Source organism: Ictalurus punctatus, chromosome 6 (assembly GCF_001660625.3).
Source record: "Ictalurus punctatus breed USDA103 chromosome 6, Coco_2.0, whole genome shotgun sequence".
In the NCBI taxonomy this organism is placed as follows: Eukaryota; Metazoa; Chordata; class Actinopteri; order Siluriformes; family Ictaluridae; genus Ictalurus; species Ictalurus punctatus.
In genome coordinates, this window is record NC_030421.2 from 22,546,243 (window position 1) to 22,567,729 (window position 21,487).

Consider the following 21,487-nt stretch of genomic DNA (forward strand, 5'->3'; position numbering starts at 1 on the left):
TTTATTTACTTTTACTTCATACTTAAATGAAATCTGGGTTTACATTAACAGAGTTTTTAAACTCAATGACCACAACTGGATATTACATGATATCTTCACTGAGAAATACTTTCTCATGGTTTCACTGTTTGGTCACTAAAACCACTACATATAAACTACAATTACTTATTAACAGTCAGTCAAGACTGAGCTAGGCATGGAGCATGATCTTATCTCTGCTGTAACTGCATTGTAATTGTAATATAATTGCAACAGTTCATACTCTATTATTATTATTAGTAGTAGTAGTAGTAGTAGTAGTAGTAGTAGTAGTATTACTGTGACATCATGGTTGTTCAGCTTGTTGAGGAAGAAAGTTTTTAATGTTTGTATGTTTGCAGCCGAACGTTCCTGGGAAAACTGAATACTTGATCTGTATCTGTATCTGGGTCACTCTTAAAACTGCTGTACAGTCATGCCAATGTTTTCCACTATTACAAACCAATAACATGTGTCACATGATAGCTTCAACTGACAATATTTTTGGCACGAGGTACAGGAGATTTGCAGTTAATCCCCAGCTGGTAGTTACAGTCCTGCATAGGAACTATTTAGTAATTACCATGAATTATTTAGTAAGTACAATAAAACTAATAGGTAAGTGAGTCTGGATCCACCAATTAGGCATTTCAGGCAAAATTACTATTTATTTTTTTCAAAAGAAAGCATTATTCAAAATATATACCACTGTCACCCACACACAGGAAAAATGACCAGTATGGCATGAAATGGTTTTTTTGTTATTGTTTTTTTATCCACTGCATTATGTGTTCATGTTTAGAGTACACATTAAAATTACTACAGCTGGTTCACCATCATATTCCACTTTTAATCTTAATTAAAATTTGACATACTTGTGAGGTGTTGAGTCAACTTAAGGAATGTTAAACTAGGTAAAATAAACTGTCTCTGTACTGCCTCACCACACAGGTAGTTACATACAGACGATGAGCGACAAAATCACTTCACCACCATTTTTCTATTAGAGAAGGCATTTCTGCTTTGGAGTTTACTCTTTGCAGCTGTAATTATGGTTTAATCAAACTCAAATCTGTCTCCGTTTGCTGTTTACCTTTTAACACGCAACCACTGAAACAAACCACTTTACTGGCAAGAAGCATCTTAGTTTATACAGGCATGAAGAAAAGCCTGCAGGCAGCCACACACCTGCTCGCAGATGGTGTGCTTTTTCTGCAACTACTGGGATTTCTATTATATAGCACTTAGAAATGCCCAATTTATTATTTTAATTCTAAATAAGTTCAAAAATATGGATTCACCCTTACTAATAACGTGTCTTGGGAAAAGTGACACGAACAAGGTAGTGAGCTAAAAATAAATAGAAATAAGTTTTAGCCTTGTTTTAAACTGGAACACACAAAACTTTGCATACTATTAATCTCAGCTAGTTTATGTAAGGAAGCCTTAATTATCTTACATACTGTAAATGTGTCAGTGAACAGTTACAAATATATACAGTATGATACGTTATCTTTTTCACAGATGGATTGATTTGAATTTTTACTCTTAGTGTGATGGCATCATCCTGGACCTCAGCAACACGTCTCTGGAGGGGATTGCTGTGCTCAATATTCCCAGCATGCATGGTGGCTCCAACTTGTGGGGGGAAACCAAGAAGAGACGCAACTACAACCGCATGAGTAAGAAGCTACCTGAAAGGACGTGTGTCACCACCGTCACTGATGCCAAGGAACTTAAATTTTGTGTACAAGGTAAGTCAGAGTCTGGGAACATTCCAATCTTTTAGCATTTTATATGAGCGAGTATTTATATGAGAGAAGCCTCAGTCCACGTACTCCCTAAAAACTATAAATTTTCACTGTTGGGATACGTTTGAGGTAATTTGCCTGAAGAGGTTTGAGTGAAATCAGATTTCCAGCCATTTCCATTCGAGTATAAAACTGGTGGTTGTCTCTGTGGAGCAGCTGGCAATTCAGAGCTGCTTAATGTGCATTATCACTAGCTGCAGCTCTGACTCACCAATAGCTCTTTCACAGCTTTCATGAGTGAGGCTACCACTCCACCTCTCTCCAGTCTCACTGTGTTTTGGGACTTTCCTTCATTAGTGTTGCAGGCTAAATGATTAGCAGTGTTAATGGGCATTTGGGGATCTGGGTCAGATGCTCCACTTTGTAGCCTCTCACAATGTCATATTTGATGCTGGTTTTCAGAACTCTGAGTTCCCTCCAAGAAGCATTTTACAGCACACACCTTAGGGATGCTTCCTTCGGTGCACAACGTCATTATTCACTGCTCAGAGTTGGAAAGAACACATTGTGCTGTATTAATAGTGCAAAAGGTCAGAGCAGGAACAGCTGTTGTATGCCATCAGCAGTTAACTTCAAACACCCTGAATCTTCGGTATTCTGGTCATTTGGGTCAGATTTGTGTATAAAACATAGTTTCTTTTTGTAATATTCATCTCCACCTCATACTAAATCACTTCCTAATGCATTATTCTTTATATATGCTGCATTTCAGTATCCTTCTGTGAAGCATTGGGCAATTAAAATTGTTCTTTGAAGTGTTATTTGTTATCGAGGCGATGATAGCCGTGACCTATGTGAGAAGTATATCATAATGTCATATCCGCCTTTGATGCATTTATGTTTTAGAAGAAACTGACACCTCAGCCCTTTTTTATTTGCCTTCTCGCCCTTGAAAACATCATTCTGATTTATCACTATCCTATTTATACTTCTCTCTCTCTTTCTCTCGCACAATATCTTGCTCTCTCATCCTGACTCCAGTCCTGTCATTCTTATTGTGCAGGGCCTGGGGGTCTCCATAGTAACAGGACTGATGGGAGTCACAAATGTACAAAGAAATCAAGGAGGGGGGAGTTTGTGGTAGGATGGAGGGATCGGTGGGAGGATGGTGTTGGTGCTGTTACCAGTAACATGACTCATATCTGTAATCTGCCCTAGAGGCAGAAATACTCAACCCAGCACATAATACAGCATGTACCAGGATGGAGTGTAGCTCTGTGCTCACATCACTTTCGTCCTCTTTCACTGAATCATACTTTCAGTCTATCATTAATGCTGTGCTACAAGAAAACTGCATTAACGTCCTGCTCTCGGGGAGTAGTAGGAGAACACTGCCAGGATTGTTGATTTCTTGTATAGCTGGTTTTGCTATTTACAGCTGTATAGGTGGATGGTATCATCTGACCTCTTCAGCCAATTTTTTGAAACAAAGAAATAAAAAATGCTCTTTTTATCCATATGTTTACAATAGAGTATGTATTATTAAAGGCCTCATTGAGTATGCACCAGTCAATTAATATTTAAATGAGACTAAAGTTACTGCATGATGTGATTAATACACAGCTACACAGGAAAATCAATTTAAGCTACCACACCTGCACTAACTGTGGGGCGGCTGTGGCTCAAGTGGTTGAGCGGGTTGTCCCTACTAATCGTAGGCGGTTGGCGGTTTGATTCCCGGCCCACATGACTCCACGTGCCAGAGTGTCCTTGGGCCAGATACTGAACCCCAAGTTGCTCCCAATGGCAGGCTAGCACCTTACTAGCCTGCTGTCATGGTGTGAGTATGTGTGTGAATGGGTGTATGAGACACAGTGTAAAGCATTTTGTAGAGCCTTTAAAGGTTATAAAGGTGCTTTTTTTAACTAAGTAAAGACAGATCAAATTAATTTATTGATCAAATCATTTTATATTGAGAAACTGCAATATAATTCAGTTCATGTGTTTATAAGCCTAGTAGAAGCATGTATAGAGACAATTTTCAGCTCTTAAATCAGCGTTAATTGTCTTTAATTACATTCAGTGTCTGCAATTGCCATAATAATCAGTCTGAGAAATACTAATTTCTTTATGAAATCATATATTTGGATAATTTTTATAAGATTAAATTAATGCAGCTGTCATATGGCAGGTGTTATTTCACCTCATCTCTCCTTGTGACAGGGTCAAACTGGAGTAGTAACACTAATCGCTTGGCCTACTTCCCATACTCTCTCTCTCTCTCTCTCTGTCACACACACACACACACACACAGTAGAAGTTGAATGCAGTAAGTAGAATTGTTATGGAAGCATTGAGACTTAGTTGAAGAGTCTCTTCTACCAGCGATCATCACCAGCCATTCAACAGTCATTCGCATTCAACAGACCAACGGGCATCTTTAAGTGTGTCTCTCATCCTTTTGGAGTTCATATTGATTGAGGATGCTTTTGACCTGAAAGGCTGTTTCCCATGATCTGTTTCTTCACAGTTGTGTTTGTGGGCCTACTTTGTGAGAGAAGCTTTGTTTGTGAATGGCATGGGAAACAGAGGTTGAGAGAGTGACAAGCGCTTGGGTAAGCATGGAGCACGTGAACAGTGTGTTAGTACAGAGTGCATAAGAAGAGAGCGTGTGAATAAAGAGCCTTGGTTTGAAATAATTAAGATGGGACGGGATGCGTTTATGTATGCAGCACAAGCACATATTATGCCTCAAGTGGGCTCATACAGCATGCACAGGAAGAAAGTGGGTGCCAATACTTAATTAAATAGAAGATTATTTTCACAGCAGTCTATAAATTTTTTATTGGTTTCTGCAGGTTCGCTTTCTTTTTTTTTTTTGCAAATTAAGTCACAGAAAAAACCTAAGATGAAAGAAAATTAAAAAGGGTACTTGTGTTTTTATGACTTCATGGGAATTGCTGTTAACTTGAAAGTTCATAGGATGTACATAGAATGCAAAGGAAGAGATCAGACAAGCTTGGAAAGAGTAGACTAGAAAATTGAAAGCAGTATGTTATTGCAGAAAAATATCACTTGATTTTTTGATAACTTTACTTAATAATAGTGTTCATAGGGCTACATAACACCTATGTAATCCCATGCTATATACTATCTTGTGTTATATTGTTATGTAGTTAAATAAAATTGGTATAACTTTACAAATAAAATTTTCTAAAAAGTAAAATGTTGCCAATTTTAACATATTAGCATATATTAACATCTTTCTCAAGCAGTTAGTCAGTCTCTCTCTCTCTCTCTGCTCTCTAAACATGTGCGATGGTGAAATAGAGGCAGCACTTGCACTCTATTCTCACACCAAGCTATGGGCCGCCCCCGCACCTCCACTACGACTCCACCATGGCCAGTTCCTCCTGACCATCTGCCATTTCTCTAAGCAGCCCAAAAAACTGAGAGTAGAGCTCAGGAACAAGGAGATCGGAAACACAAAATAAATACATGTCCACTTATTTGTCTGCATAACAGGGAGTTCTCACACACTGGGTGAAGGCTGATATTTTGACTACGCTGGAGAAAAGTACATGGTTTTATAAAAGCTCTCATTTAAAAAAAAAAAAACCCATACATCCAAATTGTCCATAATTGTAACAAATTACGGGTTTGTAGTTATTTTTAAGTTTTTACTGTCACTTTTTACAATTCAATCACACCCCTTTTTATTACTAATGTTTTGGGAGCTGTGGCAGATTTCAATGTACAGAAAGAAATACCTGACACTTTTCTTCTTTTAAAAGGAGCCCATTTGCAAACAGATGCTTTGCAGAGCAGAACTAAATTTGCCTACCAATTCCAGTGCATTTTGGAGCCTCTGCTGTGAGGTTAGGTGTGTCTCTAGTCCACGTCTGGGCTATTGTTTTAAGCCTGTCTGTGTCTTTTGGCATGGCCCCAGAGTAAGCACTTGGGCTTTTGGCAGAGCGGATTTAAGAGCCGATTTGAGATTCGTCACAGTGATCTAATTTGATGTTGGTTAATCTGGTTCGAGACTGGAGCAAAAACAGCCAATTCAGTATGTCTAGTATCTGCCATCCTCACCAGAATACATTCTACGGGGTTATGTAAGAAGCTGTTTCTGAGTTATTCTTAGCTTTGCCTTTCTGTAATGAAAAGCCTGGTATAAAAAAGCCCAGATGAGGCTGTGAGCATTTATGATGTAAAGAAAATACAAGGAAAACTCTTTCAAAATCGATTTTACTGATACCACAGTAAAATATTACTGATTACTAATACCTAAATGTATAAATTAGTATGCTTATTACTGATCTGCACTCAAAAGTTATGAAGCCATTTTCAAATTTGTGTTACTCTTAGTGTTATTAGTGTTTCTGGGAAAATTAAAAAATGCTTATCAGTTTGGCATATTAGTATAAGATCAGCAGTATAAAGATACAGATTATATTCCATTAGGCTTAGGCAATTATACAACCAAAGCATTGGTGTGCATTTGCATTTCAGACTAGTTTAGCCGATAGAGCAGTCTTTGGGGGAGGGCCACAAGGTCATATCTCACCACTCAAGGACAGTCTAGTGCTGCTATTTCAAAATTCTCTGCATAGTATTTCAATTTTCGTTTGTACAATAAGCCAAGTCATGTTTTTTCACCATAAGTCAAGGTGAAAATCATGATCCAAATTTAAAAGGGGAAAAGCGGGGAAAACCTGCACTCTTGAAATCTGTGTTAATTAATAACATACTTTTTTTCTGTCCTCCCTGTTTAAAACGGTTTGTATCATATTGTGTTAAGTGTGTGTTAACATGAGGGAGAAAAATGATACAACTAGCCAAGACTTCATGTGTTAAATTATAACTCGGTCATATTTCTGACTGCCATTAACTTTACCCTATAACATTTGCATTACTGCTTTTATATTTTTGTGTCGAGTTTAGATGAAAGTCATGCAAGGGATGTAAAGTAGCCGTTGCTATTTTTCTTAATACAAATTTTTGTTTAAAATAATACAAAAAAAAAAAAAAAACCTTGACCACAGTGTCTATGTTAAATTTAATACATTTGGTATATTAAATGTAATACAAAATTAATAAAATAGATACATAAATGTTTGTTTTTTTTAATAACACACCAACTGCTTACAGGTTAATTACTCTCTTACATATGCTGTACATTGTTTATAGGTTTATACTTGCAACTATCTCTTTTATATTATACTGTCTGAGTGCTCTAGTTATTATATAAATGAAAGTAGGAGTAGGCGTAAGCAGCTTGTTCTTGGCTCAGTTTAACAGTTAGTAATGTTCACCCAAAGGATTTGTTGTGTTTAAATGTTTTTTCAAACATTTAATGACTCACTAACTTTCTTAACTTAATATTCCAATAGTCAAGGCTGCTTTCATGAGTTCACATAGATCTCATAGAAAACGGATTTATACCAAGTTATTTATGTAGTGGAGTTTTATGGATACATACACTCTGAAGGGCTGCCATTTTAACCCAACCCTCATGTGTGTGTTTTTTTGTGTGTTGTTATTTTTTTAATATTAGGTGTGTTAATGGTCTTTAGATACATCAGTTCTTGGCCATTATCTCAGCCATGGGTTTGACAATATTTTTGCCTTAAACATTGAACCATTTCTTAGATCTGTATATCAGTCCTGGCATATCTGATATACCGGGACTAATATACAGTGCCCTCCACTAATATTGGCACCCTTGGTAAATATGATGGCTGTGGAAAAATTGCCTTTATTGTTTAACCTTTTGATCTTTTGTTAAAAAAAAAAATCACAAAAACACTCTGCTCTCATGGATATGAAACAATTGCAAACAAAACACAGGTGTAATTATTGGCACATACAACAATTATTGGCACCCTTTTAGTCAATACTTTGTGCTACCTCCCTTTGACAAAGATAACAGCTCTGAGTCTTCTCCTATAATGCCTGATGAGGTTGGAGAATACATGGCAAGGGATCTGAGACCATTCCTCCATACAGAATCTCTCCAGAACCTTCAAATTTCGAGGCCCACACTGGTGGACTCTCCTCTTCAGTTCACCGCACAGAATTTCTATGGGTTTCAAGTAAGGGGGCTGGGATGGCCATGGCAGGACCTTGATTTTGTGGTCAGTAAATAATTTTTGTGTTGATTTTGATGTATTTATTTAGATCACTGTCCTGCTGGAAGATCCAACCATGGCCCATTTTAAGCTTTCTGGCAGAGGCAGTCAGGTTTTCATTTAATATCTGTTGATATTTGATAGAGTCCATGATGCCATGTATCCTAACAAAATGTCCAGGTCCTCTGGCAGAAAAACAGCCACAAAACATTAAAGAGCCAGCACCATATTCAACCGTGGACATGAGATACTTTTCCATATGGCTACCTCTCTGTGTGATCCAAAACCACCTCTGGTGTTTATTGCCAAAAAGCTCTATTTTGGTTTCATCTGGCCATAGAACCTGATCCGATTTGAAGTTCCAGTAGTGTCTGGCAAACTGAAGATGCTTGAGTTTGTTTTTGGATGAGAGTAGAGGCTTTTTTCTTGAAAAACTTCCAAACAACTTGTGGTGATGTAGGTAATTTTGGATTGTAGTTTTGGAGACTTTCTGACCCCAAGACACAACTAACTTCTGCAATTCTCCAGCTGTGATCCTTGGAGATTTTTGGGCCATTGAAACCATCCTCTTCATAGTGCGTTGAGACAATATAAACACACGTCCAATTCCAGTTTGATTCATAACATTTCTAGTTGACTGGGACTTCTTAATTATTGCCCTGATGATGGAAATGGGCATTTTCAATGCTTGTGCTATTTTCTTATAGCCACTTCCCATTTTGTGAAGCTCAACAACCTTTTGCCACACATCACAGCTATATTCCTTGGTCTTACCCATTGTTATGAATGACTAAGGGAATTTAGCCTGTGTTACCTCATATTTATACTTCTGTGAATGTCATGGTTGAACAATTTCCTGTTCCTAGTCACCCAGGTGTACTAAAAACATAATTTAAATATCAATGGGAATATACTTAAAATATTTTTCCCATATGAATAGGGGTACCAATAATTGTTGCACAGCTATAATTAACAAAGATTTTTTTTTTGGATAAACCTTTGTTGTGTTTACAGTTGTTTTTATCCATGAAAGCAGGTTATTTTTGTGAATTTTTTTAACAAAATATCAAAAGTTTGAACAAAAAAGTCAATTTTTCAAAGCTTTCTTTGCTCATATTTACCAAGGGTGCAAGTATTAGTGGAGGGCACTGTATCTATTGAAAATATTCAATTTACAAACTGCCTAGCAATACTTTACCCAGTCTCAAAAATGGCCCAGATTTTGCCAGGTCAGCATGGAGTGTCCCTGTTCTGACCTTCCTGCACAGTTGAGACTTGCATCACTGGCCTTGTATAAATCATCATGCTCGAACATTGTCCAGAATAAACCAGAAACAATTTCCTCTCTTACAATAACATATCTGTCTTATGTCAGATGTGCAATTATTAATAGTGTTTGTACTCTGGCACAGAGTGTAGTGCTGTACGCCAGCTACATATTTGTTGGTCTCCCATTTAGATTGCAGAATGCATTGTTTTCCTTGTGTAATGATATAGCAGGGCTTTGAATTATAGAGATTACTTGTCTTGAATTGGCCATCATGCCCAGCAGTGGTTTAGATGTTTGAATAAAAAGACTGTAGTGATGGGCATGTGGAGATGAAGCCATTTTTAATTGGCTGAATGGCCACTGAGCAGTGAGAGTACACACCGATTATCAGGGAATGTAGGTCAGGTTTTATAAAGAGACAAGAGAGAGGGAGAGAGCAGCCTTTGGAGCCAATAATTGCTGCATTATTAGTCTCACTCTTTCTACATGCATATGACTACAGTACTTCTGTGCTTTACCTACCCTTTATCTGAATTTAAAAACACCCACTGAGCTAGTGTTCCTAATGTTCTCTGAAACATGATTCCAGAGGTTATAGGCAATATCAAACATTTCCACCAGCTGATCTGCAACTGATCCTCAGGTCTAAAAGTACACCTGCCTCAGCTGAGTGAAGTGCTCGGGATGGGCTATCTTATTTCGGAAGATCAGCGAGATATGCCGGACCTAAAGCATTCAGAGCTTTAAACATCAAAAGCAAGACTTTATAGTCAGTGTGGACCTTAATAGTCGGTCCGTGTACTTTGAATAAGACCGAGGTAATGTCCTCTGGTTTTCTTTTCCGGCTAAGGACACTACATTCTGAAAATACTGAAGCTTCCTTCAAGAAGCCAGTCAAGAACATGTTACAATAATCCTATCTAGAGGTTCTAAAACTATGAATATGTTTTATTTTACCTATGTTTCTCACATGATAATATGCAGTTGCAGACATGTTATCTATATGGGAATTGAATGATAAACCAGCATCTAGACTTACACCAATGTCTTTAACTGTAGTGTTTGGTTTCACAGAATAGCCACAGAGCTTTAGGGTGAAATCTGAAACCTTACTGTTAAGTCTTTTGCTTAACAACAATATTTTGGTTTTGGAGGAGGAAGTGTTTTTGTACAATATTCTTTTTACCGTATCGCTGCCCTTAAATCTGGCTGAACTAATAAATATAATTGTGTATCATCACTGTAGAAGCAAACACCAACATAATGTTTGAAACACCACTGCACTTTTTTAAGCTCCAAAGTATCTCCATTTATGCTAACAAATTTGGAATAGTCTCTTTTAGGTTAGATTTAAACCAAACGAGAAGAACCAGACCCTTTGTCTGTGTGAACTGGCTGTGTTTTCAAGTCAGTTCATTTCATGATCAATAGTGTCAAATGATGCACTAACATCGAACTGTACCAAATCAGCAACATGTTCACAGTTGAAGACAAGTAGTGGGTCAGTGACCACTTTAGCCAGCCCTGATTCTGTACCAAATAATTGCAGTATGTGTATTTTCACAGAAGTACTTTATAACTCATTCATGTCCTGCCCTAGACCCTTGCTCTCTACACAGATACTGCGTCATTACCATGGTGTGTATCGCTATGCTTGCATGACCCTGTTTTTACATGCCTACATGAGCAAGACAGAGAGTTAATGAGTGTGTGTAAAGCGATTAAACAGTGTTCTACAAGCAAGTACTAAAGCTTAGCCTTGTCTAGTGCTGAACCTTTGATCTTATTATTTCTGCTACTTCTATCTGTCAATGTTTATCTCAGTCACTTCTAGCTTTATAATACATTTTTACGTATTATAATAGTCCTAGTCAGGACTGACTAATTCCTCTCTCTTTATCTGTCTTTCTGGACAGATCTGAGTGACCAGCTGCTTGAGGTGGTGGGCTTAGAAGGGGCCATAGAGATGGGCCAGATCTACACAGGCCTCAAGAGTGCTGGTCGACGCCTCGCCCAGTGTGCCAGTGTCACCATCAGGTTAGTGTCTAACAAACACTCTGACTATATTGTCACCATCTTTCCATCTCATATACATATACTTCAGGGTTCATTTGCCTCTCTGTCTGCTCATGCGCCCAGACAGAAGCGGCCCTTGCTCTCCGTCACAACCCTGATGACACAACAGGAGGTGGCTTTCTGCTGAGCACTTCAGCCAATAACTTTAACCTTTAGCCTCGCACCACTCTACTCAGTCAAGCAGCTTCAGCATTCAAAGCAGCCAGGCCCAATGAACAATAATGTTGTCACAAACACAGTAATAATGTCTGAGCATGCACTGCATGTTTATGCTAGTTTATGTTAATTTACCAGTGGAGGGTTTAAGTAGATTGGCCTTTCTGTTTGCCTTTACATTGAAAATAAGCAGTTTGCATTTCACTGAAAAAAAGAAAGTTTGTGAACAGTTTTCTCCCTTTCACATGTTGTCTACCTAATATTTAAAAAATAAATAAATACATCAAATAAAATCAATAATAAAAGGCCATTCATTTTCCATCTTCTCCCATGCAGCATTGCATTTATATTCAGTGGGCCAGCTGTAAAGGCTAAACTAACTTTGTAGATTGTTTGTTTGTTTGTTTGTGTTTTAACGCCATGCCAGCTTCTATGGCTATTTTCATGGTGGGAAATGTCTAAGGGACTCTATATAAAGTTTTTTTTTAAATCTATTTTTCTTAAAAACTCTAAAATTACATTAGGTTTGCTTTTGTTAAAAAATTCTCAAGTGTTGTCTGAATAAAAAGGTTTCTCAAGGGGTTAAGACCAGTACAGTGTACTAACTTTGTAGAAGTGTGTATATAGGGGGGCAGGGGTGCTGAATTGTGTGTGTGTGTGTGTGTGTGTGTGTGTGTGTGTGTGTGTGTTGAGTTTAGTGAAACTGGGGCCCACTGTGGGAAATGACTCGTGGGAACAAAGAAAGCAGTGTGCAGAATCATCCCGCAATGGTGTTGCAGAGGAACCTGATGTCTATATGTCGCCTGCAAACTCACCCATGACAGCCTCTCTCTCTCTCTCTCTCTCTCTCTCTCTCTCTCTCTCTCTCTCAGGACATTCAGACTGCTGCCTATGCAGATTGACGGGGAGCCATGGATGCAGCCTCCATGCACGGTGAGGTGACTTTGGGTTTCATTCAGTGTTTTCCCTCATTTACATGTGTCTATGTGCCAAACTCTGAGCTCACCACTTCTTTTTACAAACCATAGCTCATTACACTGTTTCTGTCCTTCTGACAACAGTGCCTTTCTTTTATTTCTTTATATACTTATGTATTAATTACATATTAAGCATACGTATGAAAAAGATAAATATATTAAGGTTTATACAAAATGAAAGACAGACCATTTGGTTAACTGTGTTTTTATATCCATAGCAGCCCTAATCCCTCTATTCGACACTTGCAGGCATCTCAGCAAGCTCCCTGTTAATTAAAACACTGTCATGTCACACCCCACCACTGACTGATTATGCTATTAAAGAGAGAGGAATGTGCACAAAGAAGTCTGTCTGCATATATAGCAGCTACAGCACAAAGTCCTCTGCTAAACCTACAACCCATTATTAGGCTTCTCTCATTTGTCCAGTTATGCAGAGATAAAGCCGTAGCACAGTCGGAAAATGGCACTGACAGAGCAATGAGCTCTTGCAAAGTAAATTAAATGAACTATACATGCATTGTAAAATATGTAATACAGTTCACACAGCAAAGCATTTCTTAAAGTGATAGTTCACCCAAAAATGAAAAACCTGTCATCAATTACTTACCCTCACATTGTTCCAAACCCGTAAGACTTTCTTTCATCTTCAGAACACAATGAAGACATTTTTAATGAAACCAGGGAGATTTCTGTCCCACCATCTACAGTCCAAGTAACCAAAACTTTCAAGCTCCAAAAATATCATAAAGGCATCGTAAAAGTAATCCACATGACTCCAGCGGTTTAATCACAATTTTCTGAAGCGATACAAACGCTTTGTGTGTGCAAAAAAACTCAAATTAGTCTTTATTCACAAAATATCTTCACTTCTGCATAGATCTCTGATGCACATTCACGAGAGAACCACAACGCATGCTGTGTTGTGTAGACGCAAGAGCGGACAAAAAAAATGTCCGCAAGAGCAGACAAAAAAAAATGCACGTCCTCCTCTATGTCGAATTCTGCAGACATCTTTGTTACAAAGATTGTTCTATGTTACTCAGTTTATGTACAGCATCCCTCTTCCTCTGCTGTAAACAGCACAGCGCTTCCGGGTACCTTTGTATTGCGAGAGCGGACGTTCTCACGAGAGAATGTTTGGAACTGCATGAGGGAGAGTAATTGATGATAGAATTTTAATTTTTGGGTGATCCCTATAAGTCTTCTTAGTTGTCTGTTAGCATTTATCTTAACTAGGTATCATTCCTTGAGGTGGGTGACTCACATCTGTCAAAGCACAACCCCTTTCAACCTGCTCTGTTTTTCACACTGTGAAGCATAAAGTCCATACCGATACGTTCAAATCACATACTGCCACTTTCTATACTTTTGCTAATTTCATTTGAATAAAATCATAAAGTTCATAAGTATTATGAGTGTAGGGCTGCAACTAACGATTATTTTTATATACGACGACAAATTTTCAATACCATTTTCTCGTTTATTTAAAATAAACTCCACAAACTCAGTGTTACAAATATAAACTTCAGACTAAAACTTTACAATTACACAATGTATTTGAACATATTTTTATATGTTTGTCCAAATATATTAATTTATTATATATAAGTATTTATGCATTATTTTTTTATGGATGCACAAAAAAAAGCACTGATAATTAAACTACAGTTCTAAATTAATAATACAATCTCACTTTTACTGCACCTTACAGTTTCTGTTACTCACTGCCTTTAGGCATATTGTTTTTACTTATGTTTACTTTGATCATACCATTTTAATTAAACATTACAGATCTTACTTGCGCTACACTGTTTATCACCGTCTACATTGCGCACGAGGAGCAACGCGGGCTCATTACAGATAGATCGCTCTTGTTATAATAAACGACAGAATTTACACTGCATCACGCAAATACAGCATCTAATCACAATAAACGTGAATTAAATTAAACCTTTTAAGCAACTCGCACCAGTTTCCCCAACACCTTGCACACAGTGGAGCATTTTGGATTAAAACAGAAGTTTGTGCTTGTGCATCAATGTCGTGTGTCCGTGCTACACAAGCTCCGCTTTGTAAAATTTGATCACCTTCACAGCATTTAATTTAAAATGCCCCCCCTGCCTTATAGGACTTGGGTCGCACACTTTCTTCCTCAGTCACTTGATGATTTCTCCTCCGTCTGATGGTGACTGAGGTCATGTTGGGAATAAAAGGTAATGCTGACAAACAGTAAACTGAAGAAATTCATTGTTGGTGAGTCTGGGTATCTGCTAAAGCGAGAGGTGTCACATTACAAGCATTTTACATCATGAGCCATCAACTGGGAAAGAGCTTATACTTCGGGTTAGTAAAAAACCGCTAGTGTTCCATTTGAGATGACATTACCCTTCTAAGATACACGCGCTAGACGGTAGAGTATATAATGCATAGTGTAAGTGTGGAGTACATTATTTGGGACACAACTTTTGGTATTTACTCTCTTACACAACTTTTAGTATTTACTCTCTGATGTGTGTTTTCGGAACAGAAGTAATGTAGTAAATGTGCCGCGCTCAGACCAACTAATGGATGATGAGATTCGTTGATAACGATTTTCATAATTGATTATTACCGAGTTTATCGATTAGTTGTTGCAGCTCTATATGAGTGTGTGAACATTAAGTTCATAGAGAAAAAGGTTCATGAAGGGTTCTTAGACTAGTTTGAAATTCTTATTAATGGGGTTCAACTTGAAACATTTTCTGAAAGTAAAACCCTCTCCTGTAAGGTTCGACATGGGAACCTCCAAAGGTTCTCAGAGAGGCAAACAGGATGAACTCTGGGTGCTAGATGGAACCAATTTTTAAGAGTGAAGCAGCAGAGCAAATGATTGCACAGTAATGATACAGTAAATTCATCTTGCCCCCCCCCATGTTTTATTGCCTACAAACTGGTAATGTTTACACATCCAGTGTCACATCCAGTGTGAATTTCAGGTTACAGGTAACCTGAATGTACATAGGATTAATGTCCTAATCTTTTTTCTGTTCTGTCCACAGATACGAATTACACACAAGAATCAGGTACCCATGCTGATGGGTCCTCCACAGAAAACCCCCTTCTTATTATTCAAAAGGCGCAACAGAAGTCGGGACTAGGCTCACCTCCAACACACACACACACACACACACACACACACACACACACACACACACACACACACACACACACACATATCTTCACTAATCTCAGTCACTGTATCTACTCTGCTGGGGTGGTGAAGATGGACATCTGAGAGGAAAACTAGTACAGAAGTCCAATATTTGGCGATGGACAAATATTAAACTCATACCTTTATATTGCATGGACAGAGGACTCTGATGCCTGTAGTAGCCTAACCATTAGAGACTTCAGTGACTGAAGAAGCCAACCCAGCATCTTGACCAATACCTGTGTGTTTGAATCTCTGATATTCCTACAATGGGCTGTATAGGCTGTAGCTTTTTAACAATTCCTGCCAGAGCCAGGACCACCAGACCATTAACTTTGTATCATTCTGTGCTCTCTCTCACTTCCTGTCAGTGGGTTCATCAGACAATACTGACTTGCAGAGAGAGAAGGGAAGGGATATATGAAGAATAAACTAAGGTGCTCAGGAACATCTTCAAAAAGAGTGCTAAGGCCAGGGGTGACTGCTTGACATATTTACCCTGTTATGAAAGTTAAAGTGGGTGGGGCACACCAAATGACACCATCATCCTGAAGGAGTCAGCTGAATTATATATCAATTCATGAAGAGTGTTCACTCAAACGCCTCTTTAAAGCCCCACAACATGCCACTAATTAAAGACACAAAACAGTGAGCTCATATTTTATGCAGTGTTTAGTTTATGGCCTGTGGGCTGTTTAGAAGAGGTAGGCCCTATCATTTGCTTCTAACCTATCTGGTATCCACCTTCAGACCACTGATATCCACAGGTAGCCAGTGTCAATTTTGTAAAATAATACATAGCTTACTGGTAGGTCCAGACACCATAGACACTGTTTAGAGGATAATCTAGGGAGGTAAAAAATTGATGTGTTTATCAAAAAGTCTTTTTTAGCTATTTAGAAATCAAGAGGGTGGTCCTTTCCCTAACATCAATTTCTCATCAGTCTGCATATGCACTATAGATTGAGTAAACAAGTGTCAGAAATTAACATCTCAGGCCATGTCTACAATATTAAGTAGACCACATTGGATTAAAACCAGCCCTATGATCCTACATGGGTATCTGACTGACCATAAACCTAAATATATCACAGTATTTCAGGCACTATCTTTCCCATGAAACACTATACCAAAATACATCATGAAACCATCAGCTCATAATTTCAAGTCTGATGACAGGGGTATTAAAACACCTAAATCATCCATGTAGGAAACAAATCTATGTTACTGTGTTTGTGCCAGTGTCCAAGCTTAGAAAATATTCATGTTCTGATGGCTGGACATCATATATGCTGTGAAGTAAACTTTTTAAACCTTTCATATATAGCAGATGGAGATGATATCAGTGTTAGACTAAAGATGTCTACCATCATGTATATGAATACACAGTAGTTGTATATTCTGAGAACCCTGTGTGCATATATTTGAATGTGTTTGACGATATAACTTGTGAGTAATGTAATATAGCTTTAGAAACTAGTAGCGTTATCTCACGGGTGACATGAATTTCCAACATATTGTCCCCAATATAGATAAGCACTCTATGATAGTCAGATATATTGGCACTGTGTAGAACTGTGTGCCTAACAGTTAAATTCCTTAAGCGTCACCATTTTAAATCTGGGATCAGATAAGGTTTTTTTAGTCTGAGATTATTTAACTTCAAGTTTGACATTTTTAAGGTAATTTCAGATCAGCACTGATTGTACAGCTGATGTTCTCAAAACACAATTCTTCAAACAGGCAGACTACTCTGCCTCTGGTTCCCTTTAATGAACACCAAATCAAAGATGCAGTATCAAGGTCCTACAAAGTGCAAATTTGCCTAGATAACCACAGGATATAACTTTGGTATTTTTTAATCAGCAAAGCTCATGTCATTCCAATTAAAAGTAATAGTGAATTTCACTAGAACTTCAATGTCTCCTGTGGTCATCAGACAGTTGACTTTTATGGTCCTCTGGTGCTTAAAGAATGTTGGTTTGGTTATGAGTGCATGTTTACAATTTCTTTTCATTTTACAATTTACAACCCCAATTCCGAAAAAGTTGGGACAGTATGGAAAATGCAAAAACAAACAAAAGAGTCATCTGAAAATTCAGTTCACCCTGTACTATATTGAAAACACATTATTTGATGCTTTACTTTGTGAAATTAATTTTTTACATTTTTGAAAATATTTACTCTTTTCAAATCTGATGACTGCAACACACTCCAAAAAAGTTGGGACAGTCGACTGTTTACCACTGTGTAACATCACCTTTTCTTTTAATAACACTTATTAAGCGTTCAGGCACTGAACACAACAGTTGGTTAAGTTAATCCATTATGCATTTCTTCAGCTGCGCAACTGTACGGAGCGAGCCTTCATTGCCTTATTTTGCGATTCATAATGCGCAACACATTCTCAATCGGAGACAGGTCAGGACTGCACGCAGGCCATGCTAGTACCTGCACTCTCTGCTTATGCAACCATGTGCTTGTAGTCCGGACAGAATGTGGTTTGGCGTTGTCCTGCTCTGGATGCCAGCATATGTTGCTCCAAAATGTGTACATATCTTTCTTTATTAATGGTGTCCTCACAGATGTGCAACTTACCTATGCCATGGGCATGGACACACCCCCATACCATGACAGATACTGCCTTTTAGACCTGACGCTGAAAACAGCTTGAATGGTCTTTTTCCTCTTTGGCCCGGAGAACATTACGGCTGTTTTGTCCGAAAACTATTTGAAATGTTGACTCGTCAGACCTCAAAACACGATTCCACTGTGCTACTGTTCATCTCAGATGAGACAGAGCACAGAGAACTCGGCGATGCTTCTGGACAGTATTGCTGTATGGCTTATTGCTCTGCATAGTAAAGCCTTAACTTGTATCTGTGGATGCAGCAGCGAATGGTGTTTAATGACAAAGGTTTACCAAAGTATTCCTGAGCCCATGTCAGGATATCCATTACAGATTCAGAAGTGGTTTTCAGCCTTACCCTTTACCTTGTCTGGATTCCTCAAATTTTTTAATTTGCGGCAGCTATGGCTCAGGTGGTAGAGCGGGTTGTCTACTATTTGTAGGGTTGGAGGTTCGATTCCCAGCCCACATGACTCCACATGCCAAAGTGTCCTTGGGCAAGATACTGAACCCCAAGTTGCCCCCAATGGCAAGTTGGTGCCTTGTATGGCAGCTCTGCTACCATTGGTGTGAATGTGTGTGAATTGGTGAATGAGACACAGTGTAAAGCACTTTGGATAAAAGCACTATATAAGTGTGCCATTTACCATTTTAATTATATTGTACACGGTAGAAGGTGAAATGCCCAAAATCTTACCAATTTGTCTCTGGGGAATATTGTTCTCAAAGTGTTGGATTATTCACTGATGCATCTGTTGGCAGATTGGCGAGCCTCAACCCATCCTTGCTCTTGAAGGACTAGGCTCCTTTATATACTATGATTAGATGATTTCAAATTGTCACATCGCTATTAGTCCTAAATTGCCCCATCCCAACTTTTTTGGAACATGTTGCATGTTCATCAATTTCAAAATAAACACTTACCTTCAAAAAAAAAGTGCAGTTAATTAGGTAAAACATCAAATACCTTGTTTTTATACATTTTTTGTTTAAATACAAGTCAAACAACATTTACAAATCATTCCTCTTTGTTTTTATTAGCATTTTCCATACTGTCCCAACTTTTTCAAAATTGGGGTTGTTCAATGATTGTTGTATATATATTTTAGCTAACATGACACCACTGCATGCCTACTGAAGCAAAGAAGACAACACTGTCTGCTCGTAGAGAGACCATCTTGATTGTCGCAAGAGTCTGCCATCTTCTCATGATTATATTCCTAGACCTTTTCTACTTTTGCTTAATTGTTGTAGCCTATTGTCTTTATTCATTGTGTTTTCCCATAATATGTTTGAAACATGTTCATAGTAAAAGCACCAATGTGGCTGTTCTTTGTTAGGTTCTATGTAGAGAAATGTCTGGCACCCAGATCATGTGTCAACAGGGAACAGAAGTAATATTCTTCCCACGGGCATCATCGTCTCTGATACATACCACTGTCACCTTCTTCATTATTTGTTAATATACATTAAATAACTAGTAGTCTTAAACAGGAAACACAAAATAGCATTTCAATACAAACTGAATGTTCAACCAAGAACGTCATCAAGCATTTTTGTACTGTGTAGCAAGATTAGTTACCCATTACCATTACTTGTACATTCTGGCCTGCCCTATTATCAGCCTCTGTGTGTCTTGACATCACAAATGTCATCAGAGTCTTTTGTCCTTAATATTTCACATGCACATTTTCTCTAACTTGTCTTAGTGATCAGTGTTTAATACTATTATTGTCTTACATCTGTTCTTACATGTAACACTGTGATATAATCTAAAAAAAAAAAAATGCTACTTCTTGTCTGAATACCTTACTCATATATTAGAAATGGAATATTCTGAGGAAACCCAGTCTCAGATCAACACATCTTCTTCTTTTAACAGAAACGGCAAGTATGCTATTAAAATGCCTAGTATCCTTTCTGCATTGTTCCTTTACTCTGGTTTTGACCTTGTAGGTCTGACAAAGGCCAAATGCACACATATTCTTAATTGGGACAGATAAACAGTATTAGATGACAGAAATGCAGTAGAGTCTGTATTATCGCTCAGTGTGATTTTCCCACATGTTTGTATAAACCCATGTCCTTTGACTTAGTGGGCTTGCTGGAACTCTTATCTGTGTAGCAGCAAGGGTCAAGGGCACTGTTGAAACCCTGAGCCGTGAACTGAGATGTGATTCAAGAGAAAAGATTGATTGCTTCTTCTCCTGACCCTTTTATCGTCTGTCCACTCCAGCACTCAGTCATTCTAGGCATCCATGTTGATGGACAAAAGATTAATTGAATTAAAGGGCAGGTTGTGAACTGACTTTGGTGTTGTTGATTGGAAAAGAGCTGCAGAAATGCACTTATCCAATAATGGCACTCAGTTTATCCTCCATTTAACCTGATTGAATTTCAATTTAATCAAAGTCACAGCTTTTATGCTAATGATGTGAATCCCTCTTGGGGAATACTCTTTAGTTCAGTCAGTGTTGTAGTAACAGGGCAGAAAGGAGCTCCAATATTGTCTCATGCCAACATCACTATGCATGTTAGCTTGTTTGTTTCATATTGTTTCACAGACAAAATACCAAGCATACAGATTATCTCCATGGTCATATGTCAAATTGTCTCCATGGTCATGAGCAAATTATTCTCTAGTAATTTCCAAATTATTCTCTACTCTCTACCCTCCGGCCCACTCTGTAGTGTGGGGTTCTCCATTCGTATATTTTATACTCTCCCTCCAACTCATAAGGAAGTGATCTTTATTTTAATTATATAAGGTGTCATATGTTCATCTTAATTATTACACATATTCAACAGAAAAAATAGGGTAATGACAGCTAAAATATGGCATTTTTTGAAAAGTCTAATATATGTCAAATTGGTGTTTTCACAGGAATGAATCAACCAAACACAATATACAATATGTTTACACAATGAATCAGATTACAGATTGCAAATTTGTTTATCATGGCATGCACTTTGCTTGCCAAAATAGGTCTTTAAGTATGCTGATTATACAAGTAGAAGCTCAGCCCTAGGGTGAAAGCTGGGCATCTTGGGCATGCACAGATAATGAGACAGGAATTATCTCTGTATGAGCTATTAATAGTCCGCAAGTCACATCTCGTCTTTGCTTTGGAGACTACCAAGGGCCTGTAGCCGCTACCTCCCCTCATTCCACTTTCACCAACCATCTGCATCTGACTGATTTCCCATCAAGGCTACAGATGTGTAACTCAGCTATGCTTAACGTACAACCCCAATTCTGAAAAAGTTGGGATAGTATGGAAAATGC

At 38.1% G+C, this 21,487-nt stretch overlaps 1 protein-coding gene across 4 annotated transcripts in view; it reads left to right on the forward strand.

Moving 5' to 3' along the window:
• LOC108266954 (diacylglycerol kinase beta) overlaps window positions 1–19,518 on the forward strand; it is a 106,731-nt gene extending 87,213 nt beyond the window's left edge. For all 4 annotated transcript variants that reach the window (XM_053681023.1, XM_047156027.2, XM_053681025.1 and 1 more), the window contains 4 exons: window positions 1,571–1,772; window positions 11,087–11,207; window positions 12,275–12,335; window positions 15,421–19,518. In XM_053681023.1, coding sequence (XP_053536998.1) covers window positions 1,571–1,772; window positions 11,087–11,207; window positions 12,275–12,335; window positions 15,421–15,519 — 483 coding nt within the window. In that variant the 3' untranslated portion in view covers window positions 15,520–19,518. The remainder of the gene's footprint in view (window positions 1–1,570; window positions 1,773–11,086; window positions 11,208–12,274; window positions 12,336–15,420) is intronic.
• Window positions 19,519–21,487: the final 1,969 nt, after the last annotated feature.